Here is a 25,699-nt window from a genome sequence, read left to right as displayed (position 1 = left end):
CATGTTTTCACATTAATCATGTTGTAAAGAAGAATTAGAATCAATAGGAAGAACATAAGAGAGAGAAAACAAAACAAAACAGAAGAAAAAAAGAGCAAATAGTATTCCATCTCTATAGTTCTTTCTTTGAACATGGATAGCATTTTCCATCATGAGACCTTTGGAGATGTTGTAGATCCTTGCATTGCTGAGAAAAGCTAAGTCTATCAACATTAGTCATTGCACAATGTGGCTGTTACTGTGTACAACATTCTCCTGTCCCTGCTCACTTCACTCAGCATCAGTCCATACAAGTCTTTCCAGGTTTTTCTAAGTCTGCCTGCTCATCATTTCTTATAGCACAATAGTATTCCATTACATTCATGTACCACAACTTGTTCAGCCATTCCCCAGTTGGTGGGCATCCCCTCAATGTCCAATTCTTGGCCACCACAAAAAGAGCTGCTATAAATATTTTTGTATATGTGGGTCCTTTTCCCATTTGTATGATCTCTTTGGGATACAGCCCTAAAAGTGGTATTGCTAGGTCCAAGGGTATGTACATTTTTATAACCCTTTGGGCACAGTTCCAAATGGCTCTCCAAAATGATTGAATCATTTCACAACTCTACCAACAATGCATTAGTGGAACTCGGAGTTTTAAAAACAAATGTTCACTGATATGAAAATATGTTTAATAGGAATGTATGTATATAGCCTATATCAGATTGTAAGCCATCTTGGGGAGGGAGAGGGAGAAAAATTTAAAGCTCAAAAGCCTATGGAAGTTATTGTTGATAAATCAAAATAAGTTAATAAAAAAAAAGAATGTTAAAAATTGTTTTTACATGTAACTGGGGAAAAATTAAATAATAAAAAGTGTTCTTTCTTCTTCATGGTCACTTTCAAAGTCTAGACCAGCTGACAATAAATCCTGTCAGTTTCTACTATGTTGGAAACATAGGAGAATATAGTTTGAGTATCATTCTGGTAACAAATTAAGTCTGGTGTACAAGGACCAGGTTCATTGATAGTAGGGAACTAAGATGAATCCCAGTGGATTTATCATCCAGTTGGAACTGTTATTGCCTAACCTCAACAGGAGAGATTAATAGAGTCTCAAAACCACTCTGCCTCCACTTAGGCCACTATAATCCATTTATACTGTTGAATATTATTCACCTAAGCCATTATTTTGACTAAGTCTACACTCACAATCCCAGCCCCACTGCTAGAAGCTAGAATGCATTAAATTCACTTTATGACCACTCTATACACTGGCAATCAATCTGCTAGGAACACCCAGGTGTTTTATGTGCAAGTACAACAAAAATAGTTTTCTTGTCAGTGACAGTGGTAACCCAGACTAATTGGAATTTGGCCAATGGAGGGCAAATTCCAGCTTTTAAAAGACCTTGTACCTTATCTTCATCAGGCTGTTTCTCTTGTCAGTTCAATTAGGCTTGGAGGCAAATGATGTCGTATTTACAGGTTCAAACTCTGAGAAAAAATACCTGTGTACAAAAAGCATTATATTTTGGCAAGCCAGGTAACCTCCTCAGCCTTGGCCAACCTTGACCTCACATTTCTGTAGTCTTTTGTAGACTTTCTCCACAACCTCTCTATGAGATAAGCAGACCCCAGTGCACAGTACCTGACACATAGTAGGTTCTTAATACATACTTCTTCATTCATTTTGTAATGAATTACAAAATTCATTTTTAATGGGGAAATTGAGCTCCAACAATGTTAAATATGCCTGGCCAGGCAGTTGTGGTGTAACGGAAACAACGTTAGATTTGCAGTTAGAATACCTGGATTTGAATCCTGGTTTTGCCACTGTGATAGTCCAGAAAGAATAATGGGTCTCTCTGAGGACTCACAAGGCCCCTTAAAGCTGGCTACTTCTACCCTGAATGGGAGGCATGCTTCCTGTTCATACCCTTTTTTGGAAGCTTCCATAGCCCAAGCTTATACTCAGCCAGGCTTATAACTTTATGGAACCCTCCTAAGTCATTTCTTCATATTCTATATATGAAGATATTTTTATTGATTCATTAAAAGAGATGGTGGATTTTTAAAGTAGTTTTAAAATTTTATTTTTAAGTTTTTATTAATGCCTTTTGTTTTTTACATCATCAGTTTTCCCTAGTAACTCTCTCACATGTCCCTTCCTCTCCAAGAGATCTATTCCACATAACAAATAGTATTTTTTTTTTTAAAGACAGAGGTGTATGAAGTGTTCAGAAGGACTAGTACCTCTGGCGTGAAGACTTGGTGGGCCCTTTTCAGGGCTGCTCATCCAACTTTGGTGTCTACCTGATTCACTCAACTCTCACCTTTGGCCCCAAGAAGCTGTAGCATGCACATTGGCCATGCCTCAGCGAACTGTCTTGGTGACAGGCTAAACTAGTTGGAGGGCAACCATCAGGCTTCAAACCTGTTGGTGAGTTGGAGGATATCTGTCCTGAGCATGTGAATGTGGAATGTGGAATGGATATATGAGGACAGTTTATTCCAATGGCCATGAAGGTGGCTTCAGCAGGTACACTTAGAGCTTGGTTGGGCATTGAAAATGCCAACGTCTTTCACACAAATAAAGTCAGATCTAAATAATTGGAAAAACATCAGTTGCTCATGGGCAGGCCGAACTAATATAATAAACATGACAATTCTGCCTAAGCTAATTTACTTATTCAGTGCCATACCAATCAAACTACCAAAAAATTATTTTATAGAGCTAGAAAAAATAAAAATGAGATTCATTTGGAATAACAAAAGGTCCAGAATATCAAGGGAACTAATGAAAAGAAATGTAGGGGAAGGGGGCCTAGTCATTCCAGATCTTAAATTGTATTATAAAGTACCAATCATCAAAACTGCTTGGTACTGGCTAAGAAACAGAGTGGTGGATCAGTGGAATAGGTTAGGTGTGCGAGACAAGGTAGTCAATGACTATAGTAATCTACTATTTGATAAACCCAAAGACCCAGCGTCTAGAATAAGAACTCACTATTTGACAAAAACTGCTGGGAAAACTGGAAAAGAGTAGGCAGAAACTAGGCATAGACCAAAATCTCACACCATATACCAAGATAAAATCAAAATGGGTTCATGATTTACATATAAAGGCTGATATTATGAGCAAACTGAGACAGCAAGGAATAGTGTACCTATCAGATTTATGGAGAACAGAAGAATTCATGAGCAAACAGGAGATAGAGAACATTACGAAATGCAAAATGGATAACTTTGATTACATTAAATTGAAAAGTTTTTGCACAAACAAAGCCAGTGCAACAAAGATTAGAAGGAAAGTAGGAAATTGGGAAAGAATTTTTACAACTAGTGTCTCTGATAAGGGCTTTATTTCTAAAATATATAGAGAATTAAGTCAAATTTATAAGAATACAAGTCATTCCCCAATTGATAAATGGCCAAAGGATATGAACAGTCAGTTTTCAGATGAAGAAATTAAAGCCATCTATAGTCATATGAAAAAATGGTTAAAATCACTATTGATTAGAGAAATGCAAATCAAAACAACTTTGAGATACCACATCACACTATCAGATTCACCAACATGACAAAACAGGAAAATGATAAATGTTGAAGATGTGGGAAAATTGGAACACTAATGCATTGTTAGTGGAGAGCCATCTGAAACTATGCCCAAAGGGCTACAAAAATGACCCAGCAATACCACTTCTAGGGCTGTATCCCAAAGAGATAAAAAAAAATGGGAAAAAGACCCACATGTACAAAAATATTTATAGCAGGTCTTTTTGTGGTGGCAAAAAATTAGACATTGAGAGGATGCCCATCCATTGGAGAATGGCTGAACAAGTTGTGGTATATGAATGTAATGGAATACTATTGTGCTATAAGAAATGATGAGCAGGTAGACTTCAGAAAAACCTGGAAAGACTTGTATGGACTGATGCTGAGTGAAGTGAGCAGAATCAGGAGAATGTTGTGCACAGTGACAGCCACATTGTGTGATGACTAACTTTGATAGTCTTAGCCCTTCTCAGCATTACAAGGATCTAAGACATCTCCAAAGGTCTCATGATGGAAAATGCTATCCACATCCAAAGAAAGAACTAGGGAGTTTGAATGCAGATCAAAGCATATTATTTGCTATTTTTTTCTTCTGTTGTGTTTTGTTTCCTCTTTCCGGTGGTTCTTCCTATTGGTTCTAATTTTTACTTACAACATCACTAATGAGAAAATATGCTTAATAGGAATGCATATGTATAGTCTATATCAGATTGCGCTCCATCTTAGGGAGGCAGGTGAGGCAGGAGGGAGAGAAAAAATTTAAATTCAGAAGCTTTTGGAAGTGATTGTTGATAATTCAAAATAAATTAATTTTAAAAAAATATTTTCTCTTGTAAATTTTAAAATCTGATTTATTCTTTCAATTTTAATTTCAGCAACAATTGGACCTCCATTAGATGTTCTTGTGACCTCACTTGATGGCTCTCTTATCATCAGCTTCAAGCCTCCCTTCAAAGTAACATCTGCTAAATTTAACTATTATATCTATTACTGGGAGAAAGAAGGAAAACAAAAGGCAAGAGTATTTTTTTCTTATTTGCTTGTTTAGTCCCTTATGATTGTTGTTTTGTATTACCTTTTAATGTTTGTCTTAATTCTTCTGTTTGAACTTCAAAATTTTTCCCGCAACTCTGGTCTTTTCATCAGGAAGACTTGGAAGTCCCCTATTTCATTTAATCCCCTGCAGGATTATACTGAATTTTGCTGAGTAAGTTATTCAAGGCTGCAAGCCTGTATTTTTTGCTTTCTGGAATACAATTTTCCAAGCTCTATACTCCAACATTCTCATTTCGTTCCCCATTTCATTCATTGAGCTCTCCATTTCCTAACCAGTACCACTGCATGTTAGGGATTACTGCTATGTAGTATAGTTTGAGATCTCCTATTGCTAGGTTCCCTCCCTTCCTACTTTTTTCCATTTTTTTCCCTTGAAATTCTCCAAATAAACTATCTTATCATTGGCAAATAGAGAAAAATTTGCCTCCTTTTTTCTTATGCTTAGTCTCTCAACTTCATTTTCTTCTATTGTTGCTATAATAAGTATTTCAATTGCCATACAGTAGCAGAGACAAGGTGCAACCGTGTTTTATCTCCTGTTTTATTGGGAAAGCTTTTAGTGTTTTTCCATTAAAAATGACGCTGTACAGTTTGGAAAATTAGGCTTAGGCCTACACCACCACAGTGGGGGATACCTGTGTACGTTATTTTACATATGTGTTAGGCCCACAGATATGGAATATTACAAACATTTTCAGGTATTTTTCAAAATGTATTGATTGGTTATGGATTTTCTTTCTTCCTTTTTTTCTCTTAAAAAAGTTATTAATTATATAGGATAGCCCTCTGGGAGGGGAAAAGATACAGAAGGAAATTTAGGTGACGCAAAAACAAAAGATATCAATAAAAATTTAGGGGGCGGGGCGGAGCCAATATGGCAGAGTGAAAGCAGTGACTTGCTTGAGCTCTCCTCCAAACCCCTGCAAATACTCATAAAAAATGGCTCTAAACAAATTCTGAAGCAGCAGAATCCACAAAAAGACAGAGTGAAACATATTTCCAGCCCAAGACAACCTGGATGATTGATCAGAAAGATGTATCGCGCCAGGCTGGGAGCGCAGCGCAGCGTGGGCACGCAGGCTACAGTGAACCTGGAGCAGGCCTCAGAGCACTGAATCGCGGGCAGCTGTGGAGGTTTCCAGACTCCTCAATCCACGAATGCCAAAGACAACTTAGAAGGTCAGTGGGAAAAGTCTGTTTCTATGGGTGGTCAGAGAGGAAGGCGGGGTCTCAGCTCCATTCCTCAAGAGCCTGGCCCTGGGCAGGGCAGCTGCTTCCCGAGCTTCCTGCCCACAGACTGAGGGGGAATCCAGTGGCTGATCAGAGAGGGACTGCAGGATCTCTTTGCCAGTGCTGAGGCAGGAATCTCTTGCTTTGCCCGTGTTTGGCTGGGTCACAGTTCTGGGCGGCAGTGCTGGGGTGAGGAGGAACACTGGTGTGGTGGAGCTTGTAGCGGCTGTGAGAGAAGAACCCCCTCCTCACAGTTACAGGACAGAAAGGAGTACTTGTGGTCACAGGCCAGGAAAGGAGTAAACACCTCACCCCTTATCATACCACCTTGGAAGAACTGAAAACTTACAGGTCCCTACAAGTATCTCTGAAAACAGCTACACAAACCCCTGAAGCTTGGGACACTACATTCTCCACATTGGAAGCAGACTCTTACCTTAACAAGGAGTGTAAAACTCAAGTAATTGGCCAGGATCATGAGTAACCAGCGCAAAAAGAGTCAGACCACAGAATCTTACTTTGGTGAAAAAGAAGATCAAAATATACAACCAGAAGAAGATAACAAAATCAAAGCTCCTACATCCAAAGCCTCCAAGAAAAATATGAATCAGTCCCAGGCCTTGGAAGAGCTCAAAAGGGATTTTGAGAAGCAAGTAAGGGAAGCATAGGAAAAACTGGGAAGAGAAATGAGAGTGATGCAAGAAAATCATGAAAAACAAGTCAACAGCTTGCTAAAGGAGACCCAAAAAAATACTGAAGAAAATAACACCTTAAAAAACAGCCTAACCCAAATGGCAAAAGAGGTCCAAAAAGCCAATGAGGAGAAAAATGCCCTAAAAAAAAAATTGGACAAATGGAAAAGGAAGTCCAAAAGATTACTGAAGAAAATACTTCCTTAAAAATTAGAATAGAGCAATTGGAAGACAGTGACTTTATGAGAAATCAAGACACTGTAAAACAAATCCAAAAGAATGAAAAATTAGAAGACAATGTGAAATATCTCATTGGAAAAATAACTGACCTGGAAAATAGATCCAGGAGAGAGAATTTAAAAATTATTGGACTATCTGAAAGCCATGATCAAAAAAAGATCGTAGACATCATAAAGAAAAAAAAAAGAAAAAAAATTTACTCTAAAATCATGATATCGCTTGATTTTAGATATATTTGTGTTCAAATTTACAAGTTTTCAAAAATAAATAAATAAATGGGTCAGCTAGGTGGCACAGTGGATAGAGCACCACCCCTAGATTCAGGAGGACCTGAGTCCAAATTTGGCCTCAGACACATTACACTTACTAGCTGTGTGACCCCAGGCAAGTCACTTAACCCCATTGCAAAAAATAATCTATAAATAAATAAATAAATTTTTTACAAGTTTTCAGAGAAGTAGGTAAATAAATTCATTCATAATACTTTATCAGTTGGAATATTCAAATTTTGTTTGCAACATTGAAGTAATTTTCCAAAGAAAAATTACAGTTCTTTTTTGTTTTGAACTTAACAGACAAACAAAAATAAACATTTCACTGTATAACAGAAAGGATTGTTGTGAAAATAAACTTCTGTTACTTTGTGGTGCTGTTTTTTGTTTTTGTGAGGCAATCAGGGTTAAGTGAATTGCCCAGGGTCACACAGCTAGTAATGTTACTTTGTTTTTAACATGATAATAATAAAACTTTCCTTATTGTCTGTGAGTGCTTATACATGTCTTTCTCCTTTCTTCTGTATGTTTTTTTTTAAATAAAAACTACTCTTTTTGCTCTTTCTTTGGTACATGAATTTTGAAGTTGAGAAAATATTCCAAAGAATGAAAAATGGTACAGATCTTCCCTCTGATATAAGCAAAAACATTAGAGATCCCAATAATTCATTTGTGGTGTTTTCCCAATAGATCAAGGGCCCTGTCATCAGCCAGCCCATTCAGCTTAATGACTTAAAAGTGCCAAGTGAATACTGTTTACAAGTTCAAGCAGAACTGATTCCTGATTATCTGGAGATCCATCGCCCAGGGCTATTAAGTAACATATCTTGTCATGAAACCAAAGCTGAGGGTAAGTATATTTATGAGTATGTATTTTCTTTATATCCTTTCTGAGCAGCATACATCTTAGGACAGATTAGAAATACTTTATAGGCACAAAATATGGGAATTCCAAGTGTCGATGGTGGTGGAGATAAGGGACATCTCCTTCCATTTCGAGGGAAGGGAAACAGTAAGAGTAGAGCACTATATTACAGAAATGGAAAACATGTGCTAGGATTTGAACTCTATCTCCATACCACAAGCTTACAAATAGTAGACAGTGTTAGAAAACAGTATCTCTTTGTTTTATTTGAAAGTGAATACTGGGCATGTTTTAAGCTAATTTGAATGCAGGGATTCATAGATATTTAACTCATACTCTCAGTGATAATATTGGGGTTTTATTCTCAATTTTTTTTTTGCAGCTTCAACTAAGCTACAACGAACCGTAATAATAATTTTGGGAATTTTTGCATTGATTGTTCTGGTCCTGAGTTGTTACTTTCTGGCACAGCAGTTCCAAGGCCTAATAAAGCATTATTTTCATTCTCCTCCAGGAATCCCATCCCAAATAAAAGAGGTATGTACACAAATTCACAACAGGTACAGGAAGAGGAAGCTAATTAACTACCTAAAGCTTTTCTGTCCACAGGATTGGTCTAAAATAGTGGCATAAGCCAGAAAAGGAATTTAGAGCAGGGCTCAGGGGAAGAAGATAGGGAAGATGGAGAGAGGAAATTAGTGATTTTTAATGTAGTGCCATTCCATTTTAAACCTGAAATGACCTAGAGAGCTAGTATTTCTTTATTTTATGATTAATGCCCCCAAAGCATACCCAATTAAGTGCCTAATTACAGTATAGAGAAAGTTGGCTTGTTTTTCTGGTAAATATGGAGAAATATCTCAAAAGACAAGCCTTGGAAGGAGGAAGGGCACTTGCCTTGAGAAAGCCTTTGAGATTTCTAAAATTCTAATACTGCTGTTCTCCATTTCATAAAACTAAAGAAGACTGTAAAACAGAATATAAAGGGCAGCTAGGTGGCACAGTGGATAGAGCACCGGCCCAGGAGTCGGGAGGACTTAAGTTCAAATCCTGTCTCAGACCAGACACTTGACACTTACTAGCTGCGTGACCCTGGGCAAGTCACTTAACCCCAATTGCCTTAGAGGGGGGAAAAAAACAATATAATAAAACTGAAAGAATCTGAAACCTTAGCTGGTAAATTTGTCAGGCTGTCTAAACCCTGTTTCATTATCATTACGCATCGCACAGAATATTCAGGACCTTTGAAAGAAATAGGTTACCTAGAATACATCCCAAGGATAATAACCCTTTCTCTCTCCATCTTCCTTACCCTCTTTCCTTTGATCTAAATTCCAGTACTTCAAACCAAGGAAAGTATTTTGTGGGCAGAAAAAAAGGCAGATAACTTCCTTCTCTTTGGCCTGAGGTCACTGGGCTTCATTATTTTGCATCTGAAAGGAATTTAAACTTCACTTGAATATATGAGGTCCAATCATAAAGAAGTAAGATTTTCCTGAATTGTGGGGCCTGTCTTGTTACTTTATAGGCATACTTGATATGTGTATATCAAATTAAATTATTTAGTCAAGTTTTGTTAAGGATCTGCAAGAATTTTTAATTAAACCAATTATGTATTTATACTTAATGATGATGATGATGATGATATCTAGCATTTATATATGACTCTGTGCCAGAAATATCTCAAGGGAAGCACTGTTATCCCCATTTTACAGTTGAGGAAACTGGGGCAAACAAATTATGACTCACCCAGGGTCTCCCAACTGTTAAGTACATGAGGCCAGTCTTTTGCACTCCAGTCTCCAGTATCCACTGAGGCTAGCCACCTTTATTGTTGAATGTAATTGTATACCTTGAAGTTTCCTTAGGATGTTTAAATTTCACAAATGTTTGTTATTGCTCAAATGATACTTTCCCATGAGACCATTCCTTGGTTGTTATTTTCTCAGGGTGACAGTAAGGCTAAGAATCTTAAATTATCTGCTGCTAGATTTTAAAGCTCTTAGACAGTAGGGACTGTCTTTGTTCTTTTTTGTATCTCTTACATTACCCTAGAGCAATCGGCCAGTTAGTCATCTAGCAATTATTAAGCACCTACTAACTACCATGCAATGTGCTAAGTGCTGGGGATCCAAAGAAAAGCAAATATAATCCCTGCTTTCAAGGAGCCCACAGTCTAACAGGGGAGACAACATGCAAAGAATTATGTACAAACAAGATATATACAGTTAGGACAGCACTCAAGTAGGAGCATTGAAAATGGACAGTGGAGATGTCTTAGAGTTGGGTTTTGGCAAGGCATGAATGGTGAATAGGACAAGGGGGGCAAGAACTTATAGTTGACAGCATGACAGCTTGACAGAAGACAGCATGTAGCTGAACTGGTTAACTGCAGAATGAAGACCAGGAGCAGGGTTAACGGTCTGGTCAATGGAGGGGTGGAATGACTGGAAGTCATAGTGAATATGAGTAAATTTAGGAGTGAGGAAGAGGATGAGATGAAAGGAAGCTGTGGTCCTAGAAAAATTTCAGAATTTTGGCTCATGGAGGTAGAGGTTATTCAGGACCAAGGGCACGACCATCCCTGCATGTGGCTGAAGTAAATTGAAGGAACAGGTTGTGGCAATTGAGGAGGTGGTGAATTTGGGTACTTGAAAGGACACTAGCATGCTTATTGAAGGCAGGGGTTGGGATAGAGAGAAAGATTGTGAAAGCAGGTGCTGGATTCCTGGAGAAAGGAGGGAGAATGACCCAGGAACCTAGAGATAATTGTGACAAGCATCTGGAGGACATGATACAGACAAAGTTAACCTCCAAAGAGAAGACAGTTAGGAAATGGCAATGAAGAGCAAATAAGTAAGCCAGTGGTTTCCTCCTCTTGGTGACCTATTTTATTAGGGCATTGAATAATATGCTGTCAGTATAGAAGAATATATCTAAGGATGCAGTGACTCATGGGGTATTGGGGGAGAGAGGTCAGGTTTCTTGGAGTGCAGAAAAGATGGTAATAGTATGAGAGGAAGAAGTCTAATATGTAGGGAAGTTTGTTAATTATAGAAGAGGGTTCCAAAGAAAGGGAGGAAAAATGAAGACAAGGAAAGTTATTGGTATCCTTAATGATTTATATGTGTGTTTACGCACATGTTTATCACAAGAGATGTCAATGGAACCATGTGTTTATAGATGATAAACATAGTCTGAGGTGGTTATCTATTGTTCTTAAAAGATTTTAGATGTAGAGTTGAATGGGACCTTATAGGCCACTGAGTCTTACCTCTGTATTTTATAGAAAACTAAGGCTTAGAGAGAGTAAGTGAAGTACCCAAGGTTACTCAGCTAGTGAGTATATGAGGCAGCAGAAATGTCCTACCCCAGTACCCTCCACTGTACCATTTAGCTGCCTTTGAATTGTAGATTTAAAAATTATTGTGAAAGGGGCAGCTAGGTGGCGCAATGGATAGAGCTCAGGTCTTGGAGTTCAAGTCTTGCCTCAGACACTTGACACTTACTAGCTGTGTGACCCTGAGCAAGTCACTTAACCCCAATTGCTAAACCCCCCCAAAAAACAATTGCTGTGAAATCTTTAATAGGAAAGTCATTATCAAACTACTATCAAAGCTGTCATAGGTTGAAGGACCAGTTATATTCTTGGTGGACTTCAAATACAGCAACCCAGAAAGTCGTGATCACCAACTAACAAATAATTTACTAAAATCTTTGCAGTGAAGGACTACACATCACCAAAGGAAATGTCATCGTACAAAAATTATATTCATTCAACAAATAGACCAAAGAAGTACAAAATGAGCATGTCAGTAGAAATGTTCAGAGGAGCTCAACGATCTCGTTAAATGGGCATTTCTTCCAATGTGTATAATTTCCTTACATCCAGTTTTCATCCAGTAAACTTTGGCAAGATGATCCTATTGCAATAACACCATTCCTTTTACCAGATGAGTCAGGGTTACTTTAAGGGATTCCAGCAAACAGCCCAAGAATGAAATCAGTCAAATTCTCTTCTTCCTAGTAATTCACAGCTATTGCCCTCTAAATGAGTAATTTTGTTAGCTAAATTCCTGAGAAGAAAGAAACAGACCACACCCATATAACTCTTGTGAGTCTTATTGTAATATATTCTTTGAGGTCAGACGGGGTCTCTAGAAGGCAGAAAATGAGATGGGACACACCCAAGGGTAGGCTGGAGCATCCTGAACCAGATCATGAAAGCCGGTTGTTGAATTTTTACTGCAAGCATTTATACTTCAGAAGTTGGAAACTGCTACAAATCAGGGTTTGATTTATTATTTTGGTGATTCCTAGACTTAAGAAGTGATGGGGAAAATGCCAACAATGCAGATTAAATTTAAAAGTGAGTCCTAGGGGCAGCTAGGTGGCACAGTGGGTAGAGCACTGGCCCTGGAGTCAGGAGGACCCGAGTTCAAATGTGACCTCAGACACTTGACACTTATTAGCTGTGTGACCCTAGGCAAGTCACTTAATCCTGATTGCCTCACCAAAAAATAAAATAAAATATAAAATAAAAGTGAGTCCTGTATTTACAGTTTCAGGTCTGTGTCTAAAATCTGTGTCTCCAGCTATCTGAGCAGCAGAGGCCTCTAGTCTCAGGTCAGCTAGTGAAAAAGAGGGCACCTCCTCAGTAGGCTAGTGGGGGTCTGCAAGAGCACAGACTGGGTGGCAGCATCAAGGATGCTTACCCACCAGTTTTATCTGGGCAGTGAAAACAACTTAGGATTCCGATCACCTAGTCAAGGGTTGAAAGACAGAATCAGGTATTAGCACCTCCAAAAATGGCTCACAAACATCCTTTTATACAATAAATAAATAGTTCTCAGGAATTCTAGGACAGTGATTGGAAAATTCATCTTACATCTGCTTAGAATGCAGAAATTTGTTATCTGTAAGAACTAAGAGTAGACAAAAAGTATTTCTGGATTGATGAGCATAATCACACCTTTGGAAAAAGAGAGAAATCTTCCCACCACTGTGGCTTAAGGCATAAATTATGCCTTTAAATGGAAAACAAAGTATCATAAAGGGATTGTCCGTAATCTTCTAAATAAATTTTTCCATCGCCAGGGGAAATGGTCTTGAAGTATGCTCCTTGGGATAGTCGCACCGAATAATTGACAGCTTTTCTGTTGGTAGCCTATATATGAATGCTTACCTACTGTAGCCAGAAATGTGAGGCTCAAGAAGATTCACTAGGATTCTAATATTGGGGAGAAAAGGCCTTAATTTACCAATATAGCTATGTATAGATGTATATTCATGTATAAATCCTCTAAAAATAGTATATTTACTTTCAGAGAGGAGGGCTGAAATTTGTAGTAACAAAAGTGTAAATAACAAACATATCCAGGTGTATTATCTTGAACATGGGTAGAACTGCAGAGGCCAAGCATTAGAGGATGCATTGTATAGCCATGTTTTGTTAGCTCCAGTACGCCAGCTGACTAACCTTAAAAGCAGCCCATGGAGAGTCAGGATGGCTCATGTTAAAAAGCCAAAATATAATCAAAACAACTCTGAGGTACCACACCACACCTATCAGATAGATTGGCCAACACGATAAAACAGGAAAATGACAAATGTTGGAGAAGATGTGGGAAAATTGTTGGTGGAGTTGTGAAATGATCCAACCATTTTGGAGAGCCATTTGGTACTATGCCCAAAGAACTATAAAAATGTGCATACCCTTTGACCCAGCAATACCACTTCTAGGGCAGTATTCCAAAGAGATTATACAAATGGGAAAAGGACCCACATGTACAAAAATATTCATAGCAGCTCTTTTTGTGGTGGCAAAGAATTGGAAATTGAGGGAATGCCCATCCACTGGGGAACAGCTGAACAATGTGTGGTTTATGAATGTAATGGAATACTATTGTTCTATAAGAAATGATGAGCAGACTGACTTTAGAAAAACCTGGAAAGACTTGTATGGTCTGATGCTGAGTGAAGTGAGCAGAGCCAGAAGAACGTTGTACACAATAACAGCCACGTTGTGCAATGACTAATGTTGATAGACTTAGCTTTTCTTAGCAATGCAAGTGTCTAAGACATCTCCAAAGGTCTCACGATGGAAAATGTTATCCACATCCAAAGAAAGAACTATAGAGTTTGAATACAGATTGAAGAATACCATTTGGTTTTTTTTCTTATTTTGGTTTTCTCTTTCTTGTGGTTCTTCCTATTGGTTCTAATTCTTCCTTACAACATGATTAATGTGAAAATGTTTAATAGGAATGCATTATGTATAGCCTATATCAGATTGCATGCTGTCTTGGGGAATGAGGGGTGGGGAGGGTGGGGGAGAAAAATTTAAAACTCAAAAGCTCATGGAAGTGATGGTTGATAACTCAAAATAAATTAATTTAAAAAATGCCACAGCATCTAGGTTAAATAAAATAAAGTTCAAAAAAAACCGCCAAAACATTCTGACCAATCTTACTGTCATCAATTATGGGTAAATGTTTTACAAGTCTGTGTGGATGAAATAAATTACTTGGTAAGTTAATAATTAAAAGTACGTTAAGTAGGAAAAAACCCTTTCAAACAGTATTCATATATTGATTTTTCAGAGATACGCTGGAAACTCCCTATGCTGATTCACTGTGTTTCAAGTTAGTCATTCCCCTTTTTGTACATTCCCCTATTGGGCAAGCACTTCCCTAGTGACTCACTAGACCATGTGGTGTAGTACAATGCCAACACTGGATTTGGAATCAGATAATTTGGAATTAAATCCTAGCTCTGATATTTAATGTCTCCAGACACTATGCTTCCTTGTCTGTAAAATGACAGGTTGGACTAGATTTTTTAGATGCTTTCTGTGATCCTTTGGGCTTAGTAAAATACAGTTGTTGAATAGCATTTTGTTAACACTGATCGGTCTTGTTTAAAATACAGTGTGAATATATTTGTTTGGAGGCTGGGGGTGGTGATGCGCAACATTAAAGCATGAAGGGCTTGCCTCATAAAGTCATGGACAATTTTTGGGGGTCTAATGTACTAACCTGATCTTATTTCTGATCCTTTCTAGTATTTAATGGATCCCAATGAGCCTATTTTAGAAGCACTGGACAAGAACAGCTCAATGGAAAAGGATCGTTGGGATTCCTTATCTATTATTACCTGCACAGAAGAAAATCAAGCTGTCTTCAGCAGTAATTTAAGTGACAATACTTGTACGGATAACCAGCCAAGTACAAAAATTACCTAGAGCCAATAAACTGTGAGAATCACTGTCTAAACTTTATAGGAGGCCAGTTTCCATATTTCTGTCTACCACAGATGCTATATCTAAGTGGTTGGGGCAAGTTTTATTTTCTTTTTAACTGAGGATACCACTAAATATGCATTACTGGCATTCTTCCAGTGAACACTCAATTATAAAATATCTTCCTGGCCTAGAAAAAACAAGATGGACACTTCACAAATGTTCCCCAAAAAACACTAAGAGGATCTCCTAACCTACAGTACCTTAATTGAGAGGCAGCATAATAATAATGGAAAGAACTGCAGACTAGGAGCTGGATTTTGATTTCCAGTTGTACCACTATTTCACTGGGTGAAATATCTCTTCACCTCTCCCTGCCTCAGTTTCTTAATCTGTAAAATGGAGTTGAACTATAGAAGCTTCCAGGTTATTTCCCACCTCTAAAACTTCACTGGCTGGCACCCCTATGAAACTGTCAGTTTGATACTGGTCTTGGCCACGTTTCAGTTTTAAGAAAATGTTATGATTTAATCTTGTAAATAAATATTTGTTAACTACAAATTTTCTAAGCTAATACATTATATGGTTAAACCTTTTTTTAAAATAAATCCTGCAAAAAGTTATTGGGTTTTTTTATACTTTAAGTATTTCCATGGTTTCTGAAGTTTCAACTTTTTCTTCTGCTATATTCTTCAGTTTATCTACAAACATAATGCAGTTTCCTGTCTGGTGTCTAACAACTGACTTATTAAGTTTGTGAGCCAGTTCCTTGCAACTGGCGGATTTTCAGGTGGTGAATTTGCACTTTATATGAGTTCCACAACATTGTCTAGGATGTGTATCTAGACAAGCACTATGAAAATTATGAAATGCATTATGACAATATGGATGAAGTTCCTTGAGCATTCAAGTGATATTTACTTTTTACCAGGAAAGGATCAAGACTTTTATTCCATTCTTGTTCCTTTTTTAAATAAATCCTTTCTAATAACCATCTAACATACGGAAAATAGCTTCTAAAACTTTAATTACTGATTTGACTTATGAAAACTGGTTACAGAATTGCATGTTAATAAACATTAACCAAGTTGAAAGTGCCAGGCTCTTCATAGGTGAAATCAGGTATAGCCCTATTTAGTATTTATCTGAGAGTGACAGTCAAACTCAAGACAAAGATGTGAAGCAACTTGGAAAAGAATTATGCTAACAGGGGCAGCGCAATGGATAGAGCTCTGGCCTTGGAGTCGGGAGGACCTGAGCTCAAATTTGACCTCAGACACGTTGACACTTACTAGCTGTGCGACCCTGGGCAAGTAAGTTAACCCCAAGTGCCTCACCAAAGGAAAAAAAAATAGAATTCTGCTAACAATCAACCAATTAGTCTGTAACGTGCTTTTGGAAAGGGTGTCTGACCTTACGTCTGGCTTTTCTCTCTCTCCGCTTCCCCACCCTAACACCCTAGGCATCCACAAGAGAACTGCGGGAAGAGATATAAGCTTTTTAAGTACCCAACATTTAAGTGTAAATTGTTATTATGAACCTCAGGTTTTTTGGTTTTTTTTGATACCAGCTGGTGGGGAGGCAAAGCCAAGATGGCAGAGAAAAGGCAGTACTCCCTGAGCTCTCCTCAAGACCCCTCTGACCACTATTAAATAATATCATAAAACAATTCCTGGAGCAGCAGAACCCACAAAAGAACAGGATGAAATAATTTTCCAGCCTAAGACAGTTTAGAAGGCTGGCAGGAAAAGTCTGTCACACCTGTGTGAAAGTGGAGCACATGTTTTCAGACTTTTTCATTACATTATACTGTTTTCCCTTTTGTTCTTTTAAAAAAATGTACTTGTTATATGGCAGGGCCCTCTGAGAACAAGGGTTGGGGGGGGCACGAAGAATTCTAATGATGCAATTATGTAAAAAAATCAGTACTCATTATGATTCATGGTCTTTATTCGCCGGCAGAAGATAAACTTGTCTGATTTGTTATTTCTTGATATGCTACACCTTAAGCTCTGCCACAGAACACATGCAGCCCTTTCTTACATCTCTGACCCTCAAGATCGTGGGGTCCTCTGGGGTTTACTCAGCTCTGCTGTTCTACGTCCTACTCTACAGTCTTTCCTAAGGATAATAAAACGTAATGTAATTTGTGACTGCACACTGTAGTGCCTCGTTACATTGATTTAGCATCTTTCGGAAGCTTCCTAGTACATAATATACAGGTATGTAGTTTATGGTCCATCAGTTTATTAAGGACTTCCTCTGTATACAAAACAGGGTAGGGGAATACAAATCCATGGCTACAGCATGCTCCATTCCCCCTTAGCAGAAAGGAAACGACATCCACTACTAAAATCTATTACTTCACAGGGTTTGTTTGAAGATCAAATGAGAATATACTTTTTTCATATTACATATTTTGATAATTTTTGAATTCATAGAGAATTTGTGAAAAGGGCTTAGTATCATATTTTTTTAGAACAGCTAACCACCATATTAACACTTCCTAAATCCACAGATTCAGTAAGCCAAATTATCTTGCTCAAATGTGTGTAAATGCTCTGCACACCTTAAAGTGTTATATAAATGCCAGCTATTATGTAGGTATTACACGCTTTAAGATTTACAAAATGTTCTCTCTATATATACATATGTATATAATCTCCTTTGGGCAAAAGAATCTGATTCAGTAATTAAAATCTCTGAGATTATTAATGTGGTCCCCATTTTTTTATAAGAAAATAAGCACAAAGCAATTAATTATTTGTTCATATTCACAATACGGATTTTTCCCCCTATGTTTTCAGTAGAAAAAAGGATCCTAATTTTTAATGTTATTCTAGAGTGTTCTGGCAAAGCAATTTGCTGTAGAAATAACAACTCACCGAGAGGATGCCCAAATACTCCAGAAGTGCTGAGAACACATGCACTTTTTATTTGTTTTTATATAAGCTTCGTCTTTTAGCCACTTATTTGTTTAAATGACTAATAAAACAATTTTCAAAATACATTTTTGGTCACATAAATTTAACAAACCACCCTTAAAAGAAATATTTATTGTATTTAAAATAAGTTACAACCAAGGGGACATAAAAAGGGACTTCAAAGATGCTAGTTCTATGGTTTAAGAAAACAAAAAGGTTGCCAAGGTTTTTAAACAAAAGGACACAAACAGTAGTAAACAGCATTAAGTGTAGACAATAGCACAGCTGTCCACAATTTGCTTCATATTCTGTGCAAAGGAAACTCTCAGGAAAGATATTTTTAAAGCTGCATTTTAATGCTATTTGTTTTTAGAGTCTGTCTTAGAGACAAGAAAAATAATTTGTAAAACTAGGGAAAAATAAAGTACAACCAAAACCTATGTAACAAGTGAGAGTGCAATAGAAGATGGTGACAATATTCAAACAATTCCCTTGAGACTACACTGTGTATTTGTGCTTACTTAGCTAATACAACTCAATAAATTAGAGCTATGATTGTAATATAATACATGCCTGCAAAATTTTCTAAATGTACTTTACAACAGTTTACCCAAAGCTCAATGAATACATTAAAAGAGGGCCTTTCAGTCTTGCAAATAAGTGAATAGAACGCTTATTTCTTAAACGACATAGTGGCAGTACCCTTTTGAAAGGAAAACTTTATTTTTTAATGTTTTCCCCATACCTTCTATTACAGTAAAAGTATCTGTTGTACTACTCTGCGCTCTTAAATCTTGATTCTTTCAAGCCAATTTGCTTTAACATGAGCTTAAGCAATGCTGTCATATAATCTATAGATTGTAAAAAGAAAAGCACAATACACAGACTATTTTACTTGTATTTTCTAAGAATTATGCTGCCAAGTTTTGTGGTCATTTTACTTTAACCACATTAAATCTAAGCTAATTAGTTGTACACTACCCCATTTCAAAGTCTTGCCATTCAGAAACATTTTTTCTTCAAGAGTTATTTCCAAATTAGTCCTTTGGGTATTTAAAAAATCTTCATATACATTTATCTTCCACTTTAATGCAAGCAAGCATTAAAAAGAAAAAACCAAAACACGCTCATTTTCTTTGCCAAAACAAATACAACTTATTGAAATGTCCTTCCTAACTAACGGGTCAGTGCTGATTTCAGATATTCACCAATTTATTTTTGCACATCTTCAGTAGTTAGATACAGCATACACGAGCACTGTCAATAAGTTCTAAAGTGACATGATGCAACCTTGCTCAGAGAGCACAGATCAAGCCTTAGGTGTGCAAGAATAAAAACAGATATTTTCCACCATCTATAATAATATATACATCCATATATGTACATATTCACAATCTATTCAATGAAATAAAGGGTAGAAACTACATCAAAGTAGATACTGGCATAAAAGGAAAACAATTTGACAACATTTGATGTAAAACAATCCACTAGCAAAATGTAAATCAAATTGGGAGAGAAAATTTTATACATAAAGAATATAACAAAACAGTTTTTGATGCAATTAGTGATTTATCCCCATAACTCTTCTGTTCGTCCAAATTTGTAGATAAGGGTACTATAAAAACATGAAAAACATATGTTATACATAGTGAGAAAAACTTGGAACTACTTGTACATTACAACACATATCTATATATCAGCTAAGACATTATCTTTCATAACCCAGCTTCCTGAACTAGAAATGTCCAAACTGCTTTGAATGTTATTCTTAAAGCACAAATACATTATAATATTCTAATATGTAAGAGAAGTAGAGAATTTTTCAGTCATTATTTCTCTTTCAAATCCAACCATATCCAAAAAATTAGAGCCTAGGGTTTTCTTGTTACTAAAAACGACTTGCATTTACATATTCATTTATATACTATTTTGTAATTTACAGTTAAGCACTTTCCTCTAAACAACTCTGTGACATTAAAATTATTTAGTACCAATAACTTCACCAATTTATCTGAGTGCCTCACCCTCGTGTTTCATTAGATTAACTCTTTATTTTACCTTTCAATACCTGCTACTTGAAATTCATATTCAACTCTCAGCTAAAATATATTAAATAAAAATTCTACAACTATAGCTGCCACTTCCAGGTACTAACCAATACTATAAAAGCATATTCTTGGTCCTAAATTATAACTGAAGTTTAAACTGGTAGCAGGAGAGAGCTTCTGGAGAAAAGGGAGTTTTGTCATTTGGATTTCTATTGGTCAGGCTGGCCTACTAAACAGGAGGTACTTAAGTGCCTACTGATTAACTAATTGACGAGAGGGGAAAAGGACAAAGGACATGTTAAGCTGATAAGAGGAAAAATTAAAGATCTGAGTGGGACTCTGAACCACAAAGTAGTAACATGTAAACACCAGAGGAAACTGTTTTTTGAAAATAGGTCACAAGACCCGTGTGATCATCAACCTACACAAAATAATCCTTATAATAAAACTTCATGTTAACTGGTATAAAATAACTGAAACTATCAACTCACTAGCATTTTTTAAATGACAAGATCACACAGGATGGGAAGATCTTGTGCTGCCCAAAAATCTAACTCAAAAACTTCAGGAGTTACCTTCAAAGTTGTTATTTATCTAAATTATGATCATTAAGTGTCACAAAGCTTTACCTTTCCTATCCTGTTAGATTGTTAGGCAGTCTGGCTGTCAACAAAAGCCCTCTGGAAAATAGGTCTTAATTTACTGATACCAAAGTTTTGGGGTTTTTTTTAAACACAGCCCTCCTAGATGAGGGAGTTCTTGACTTGGGATCCATAAATTTCTGTTTTGTTTTGTTTTTAAGTATTTTGATCACTGTATTTCAAAAGAATTAGTTTCCTTTGTTATTCTATGTATTTTATTTTATGCATTTAAAAACATAACTCTTATAACGGGTTTAAGACAGAGGTTCCCAAATTTATTTGCCTACTGCCCCCTTTAAAAAAAAATTACTCAGTGCCCCCCTGGAAATCTTTAACCCTTTAACTTTTTTTAAAATCTGCAACGCTTTTAAAAGATGCATTTTAAATTCAATAATTTATTTTTTTAATATAAATTCATTTTTAGTTTTCAATATTCACTTCCACAAGTTTTTGAGTTCCAATAAATCTAATAATTTATTGTAAATTTATGGGGTCTTTCCTATATTATAACATTTTCACGATGCAATATTGCATCATGTAACTATAAATAAGTCGTTCCATGCACATGTTCTTGCCAACACATGCTGAACTTCCCAACAACGCACCTGCCAACACTTGCTTAAAACCTGTTGATGCATTTGACCACTGATCGGTCATAACTACATTTTGTGTGTTTATTTAGAAAATAATGTAATTACTGCTTTAACTTTAACTGTTATGCAACAGATCACACATGTGCGAATGGTTTTTCACAATTTTCTTCTCTTCTTTCCTTATGTTTCCACTGCCCCCTTATTTTTATTCAATGCCCCCCAATTGCACCAAGGCTACTACCACCGTCATCCCCAAACATTCCAGTGCCTTCTGGTATTGCCCACTTTGGGAACCTCTGAAGACATAAAAAAATTTAAGAACTCCTAAAGCTTGGAGGGGCTGCTGGAAAGGTAGGGACTGTTAACTCGTTAAGAGTGCTTACCTTCAGATTCCTAAGACAAACACTACCTAGGGAAATCTTATCTTTTTCCTCATTTTCAATTAGATCAAGCCAAACTTTCTAGTCCATAAAATATTTCATGGAGAAATGTCTCCGCCTTGTGGCCTTTTAGCGGACTACATCTAAAGGCGGTTAATGCCTTTCACCCATATTTAAACAGAACTAAGCCTCAAGTAGTTAACAGTTATCACAAGTTTATACCAAAGTGTTCCTCCTGGTGCACTATTAGAAGTTGCACCTCCTCGTCTTTTTTATTAAAAAGATACAATTCATAATTGTATATAGCCCATTTCTAACTGAACCCAATGAACTTATACTTAATACTTTTTATATTCTTTTTATAACATACTTATAAATAGAATGGAAAAGTGGTTAACTTACCTAAAAAATATAAGTGCATTTTGAAAAAATACAGCTAGTCCTGGATAAACATTAGTATCTGAAAAAATTTAAAATGTATGTCAAGAAAAAGTGACATCAACATACCAGTGCCAACCACAAATAGAACACATGTAACATACTAAGAAGAGAAGGTAAACAAAAGGAACCAAAAAGATACAATTTCATTGAATTATCTGAATTTTTAAAGCATTTATTTACTTTATACAAATAATATTTATAGAGTCTTTACTCTAAAAATGGATTTTTTTCCCCTAAAAAAAAGAAAAAAGAGAAACCATAATTCTTAATGTATATAAGCCATGACAAAAACAGAAGTGAACATATCATCTAGAACACTGGTTATGTCATGTGAGTTAAGGACACCTAGAGGCAGACAAGCATTCATTGCAAGGGGTTCACTAATCCATAAGCACATCAAACATTTTCATTCCATTATTATTTGCACAAAACAATAGCTACACTGATGTTAGAAAGGGGGAGAAGAGAAGTTTCTCATTCTCGAAGATTGGGAACCAATGACCTAAAGCAAAAATAGATAAGCTTTTTAATTTACTGCTCATTCAGCACAATTGTCATGGTACTGGTTGGATCAGAACTGCTTACTATGAAAAGCAAGAGGCACACACACACACATAACTGCTCTTGCTGCCCAAGATCAGCATAGAAACGTGGAATACTGTCAAAAACAAAAGCGGCTGAAAACTTTTAATAGATTGTCAACGATTTTGTTACTGTGTTTTTCTACAAAACTTCTGGAATACTATTACATGTCGTCATTAAATAGTGTGGAACAAGGAATACATCTCTTCACCTAACCTAGTATCTCAGAAAACAATAAGGATCAAGGAAGTCAGCAAAAAACGCCTCTCTGCTTAAGGAATGGCCCAGAATCTATGCACTCCTTAACACTAAGTCCTTCAGCTTATTTACTCTTACTTTAGACTTAATTTTTAAAAATATGGTTATCTGGTTTCCTAGCCCAAAATAGATTAGAAGAAGCAAATTTAAAAGGTCAGAGAAAAAAATACTCCAGGAAGTAGTAATGAATACTTGTCAGCAAAAATAGATGAAGTTGGACCCCTAGGAACAGAAAAATTATAAACAGACATTAAAAACTCAAAAAGGGCGTGACTCTGAGGCCATTTAGTGTGGGGTAAAAACAACTTTGCACACCTCAACAAGGCTCTCAAAATCATTAACAGACAATTGATAAAGAGGAATGAGTCATTAAGAATAGATTCAATTGTGTTTGGTAAATTCTTTTTTCAAGGAAGTTAACACACTTTAAAAGGGAAATACTTTGAAATTGTAAAAACTTCAGTGCATAAAGGGATAAAGATCTAGCTTATGTGGAAAAGTTATCCAGAATGACACAGAATCTCAGAGCAAAAAAGGAATGCAGAGGCCAAATAAATCTACCTGAACTGGAATCCTTGTACAACATTCCTGACAAATGATGATCCTCTTTGAAGACTTCTACTAATGGGAAATCCACTATATCAAAATGTCCAATATTAGTCTTACTCTCTGCAATTTCCACTTACTGGTCCTAGTTCTGAGAACAAATATTTTTATTTTTTATTTCTGGAGACTGGGGCTCTTTATCTCATCCAGACTAGAACTGCAGCAGCTACTCACAGACTTGATTCCACTAATCAGAACAGAAATTCTGAGCTGCTCCATTTCTAATCTGGGCTGGTTAAACCCTACTTTAGCCTGGGACAGACAGAGACACAGCAAGACAGACACAGAAAGACCCCACCCCCCCTTTTGGCCCTACTGCAGCTCTACATCTTGGGATTGAGATCCACTCCACTCTACCCCACCAGGAACAGAGTTGGTTATGTGCTACCACAACAGTTGAGAATAAATCTAAACCTTTTTCCACATGACAGCCCTTTAGATACTTGAAAACAGTTATTACATTTCCTTCTGAGTCTTCTGTTCTTTATTTTGTTCAGTCAATCTCACATTGCATAATCTCCAGTTCTCCTCACCACCCTGGTCTCACTCAGCTTACCAATAGGTAGGTAGCACAGTGGATATAGTGCTGAGCCTGGAGTCAGGAAGACAAGTTCAGAACCAGCCTCAGACATCTACTGTGTGATGCCGGGCAAATCATTTAAACTGTCTGCCTCAATTTTCTCATGTTTAAAATGGCACTTCCTCCCAGGGTTGTTGTGAGAATGAAATGAGATATTTGTAGAACACTTAGCACAGTGCTAAGGTATCATAGGCACTTAGTGTATTCTCCCTCTCTCCCTTCCTTCCTCCATACCCATTCTAATTCCTCGATGGTCCTTCTTCCCAATATAACACTCGGAATTTAACACAATATTCCAGGGCAGAGTATAAGAGAAATGTCATCTCCTTTGTTCTGAGCTCATTCTCCGAGAGTTCCAAAGAGGTGAAATATATTTATTTTGTATCACTGTTCAGTGTCATTGAATACTATGAACAATTTGTTGGCTTGTTGATTGGGAAAGCAGAAAAGAGAATAGTGGAAATGGCAGATTAAGTTCTAATCTGATAAGCAGTATCATACAGGTTTATATATATATATATTTTTTTAATTTTTATTTTTTGGGGATACTTGGTGTTAAGTGACTTGCTCAGGGTCACACAACTAGTGTTAAATGTTTGGTCTGAGGCCGGATTTGAACTCAGGTCCCCCTGACTTCAGGGCTGGCACTCTATCCACTGCGCCACCTAGCTGCCCCCAGGTTCATAAATTTAGAGCTAAAAGGGACCTTAAAAGGCAAACAGGTCCAACCCCCCTTGTTTTACAGATGAAGAAACTGTGGTACATAGCTGGTAAAGGATTTGAACTCCAAGTCCAGCAATCTATCCACAACACCACTGGAAAACTGCAATAAAGATTTTTGTAGAAAAGTAATTTTGAAACTATTTTCATGGTTGTCACAGGATGAAGAAACCAATTAAATTCTTTGTAGGCTTTAAACATAGCAAACTGAAGTCAAGAACACCAATTAATACATTATTTTCTAAAACCATGGAAATGCCCCCTAACAAAAATTATACTCATTCCACAAGGATAAATACTATATTAGTAATGTCCATATAAGCTCAGTGACAACCGGGATTTCACCCAACATGCATTAATTTCTTTATATTTAACTTTCATCTAATAAGCTAACTCACTTTACTAATATCAGTACTTCACCAAACCCAGTAGTAGACAAAAAAAAGAGAATTTTATTAGTATTGTGTTAAATGTAATGTTCACTTTTAAAAAAAAATCTATGCCTAAAGGGGATTTACAGTTTCACATACAATGTTACACTCTGTTCTTTGTATACTAAAATATCCCTATTTGCTGCCGTTTCTTAGATTCAAAATATAATCTCCTAATACGCAAAATGAGACATATTTTTGGACCTGACTACTATAGGAATTTGTTTTGTTTGACTATGCTTATTTACTAAAAGTTTTTTTCTTTTCCAGTGAAGAACGTGGGAGGGGAAAAAAAATAAAAGTTTGGTAACTGAAAGGAAAAAAAAACCCTTGATTTTAGAAAAGACCATTCTATACACC

General features: G+C 36.6%; 2 protein-coding genes across 8 annotated transcripts in view; one reads left to right on the top strand and one right to left on the bottom strand.

Moving 5' to 3' along the window:
• The window catches only part of IFNGR2 (interferon gamma receptor 2), a 30,576-nt gene extending 14,818 nt beyond the window's left edge, over positions 1 to 15,758 (top strand). Inside the window, exons 4-7 of the mRNA XM_020995847.2 lie at positions 4,416 to 4,555; positions 7,721 to 7,880; positions 8,278 to 8,432; positions 14,959 to 15,758. Of these exons, the coding sequence (XP_020851506.1) occupies positions 4,416 to 4,555; positions 7,721 to 7,880; positions 8,278 to 8,432; positions 14,959 to 15,138 (635 nt within the window). The 3' untranslated portion in view covers positions 15,139 to 15,758. The remainder of the gene's footprint in view (positions 1 to 4,415; positions 4,556 to 7,720; positions 7,881 to 8,277; positions 8,433 to 14,958) is intronic.
• A 2,278-nt stretch (positions 15,759 to 18,036) lies between these two features.
• Positions 18,037 to 25,699, bottom strand: part of TMEM50B (transmembrane protein 50B) — a 33,244-nt gene continuing 25,581 nt past the window's right edge. For all 7 annotated transcript variants that reach the window (XM_020995853.2, XM_020995850.2, XM_020995849.2 and 4 more), the window contains 2 exons: positions 22,124 to 22,181; positions 18,037 to 19,674 (listed from right to left, as the gene is read on the bottom strand). In XM_020995853.2, coding sequence (XP_020851512.1) covers positions 19,629 to 19,674; positions 22,124 to 22,181 — 104 coding nt within the window. In that variant the 3' untranslated portion in view covers positions 18,037 to 19,628. The remainder of the gene's footprint in view (positions 19,675 to 22,123; positions 22,182 to 25,699) is intronic.

The sequence above is a fragment of the Phascolarctos cinereus genome, unplaced genomic scaffold (assembly GCF_003287225.1).
Source record: "Phascolarctos cinereus isolate Bilbo 61053 unplaced genomic scaffold, phaCin_HiC Scaffold_726;HRSCAF=1367, whole genome shotgun sequence".
Classification (NCBI taxonomy): domain Eukaryota; kingdom Metazoa; phylum Chordata; class Mammalia; order Diprotodontia; family Phascolarctidae; genus Phascolarctos; species Phascolarctos cinereus.
Note: the sequence above shows the minus strand (reverse complement) of the source record. Positions and strands in the feature narration are given on the sequence as shown.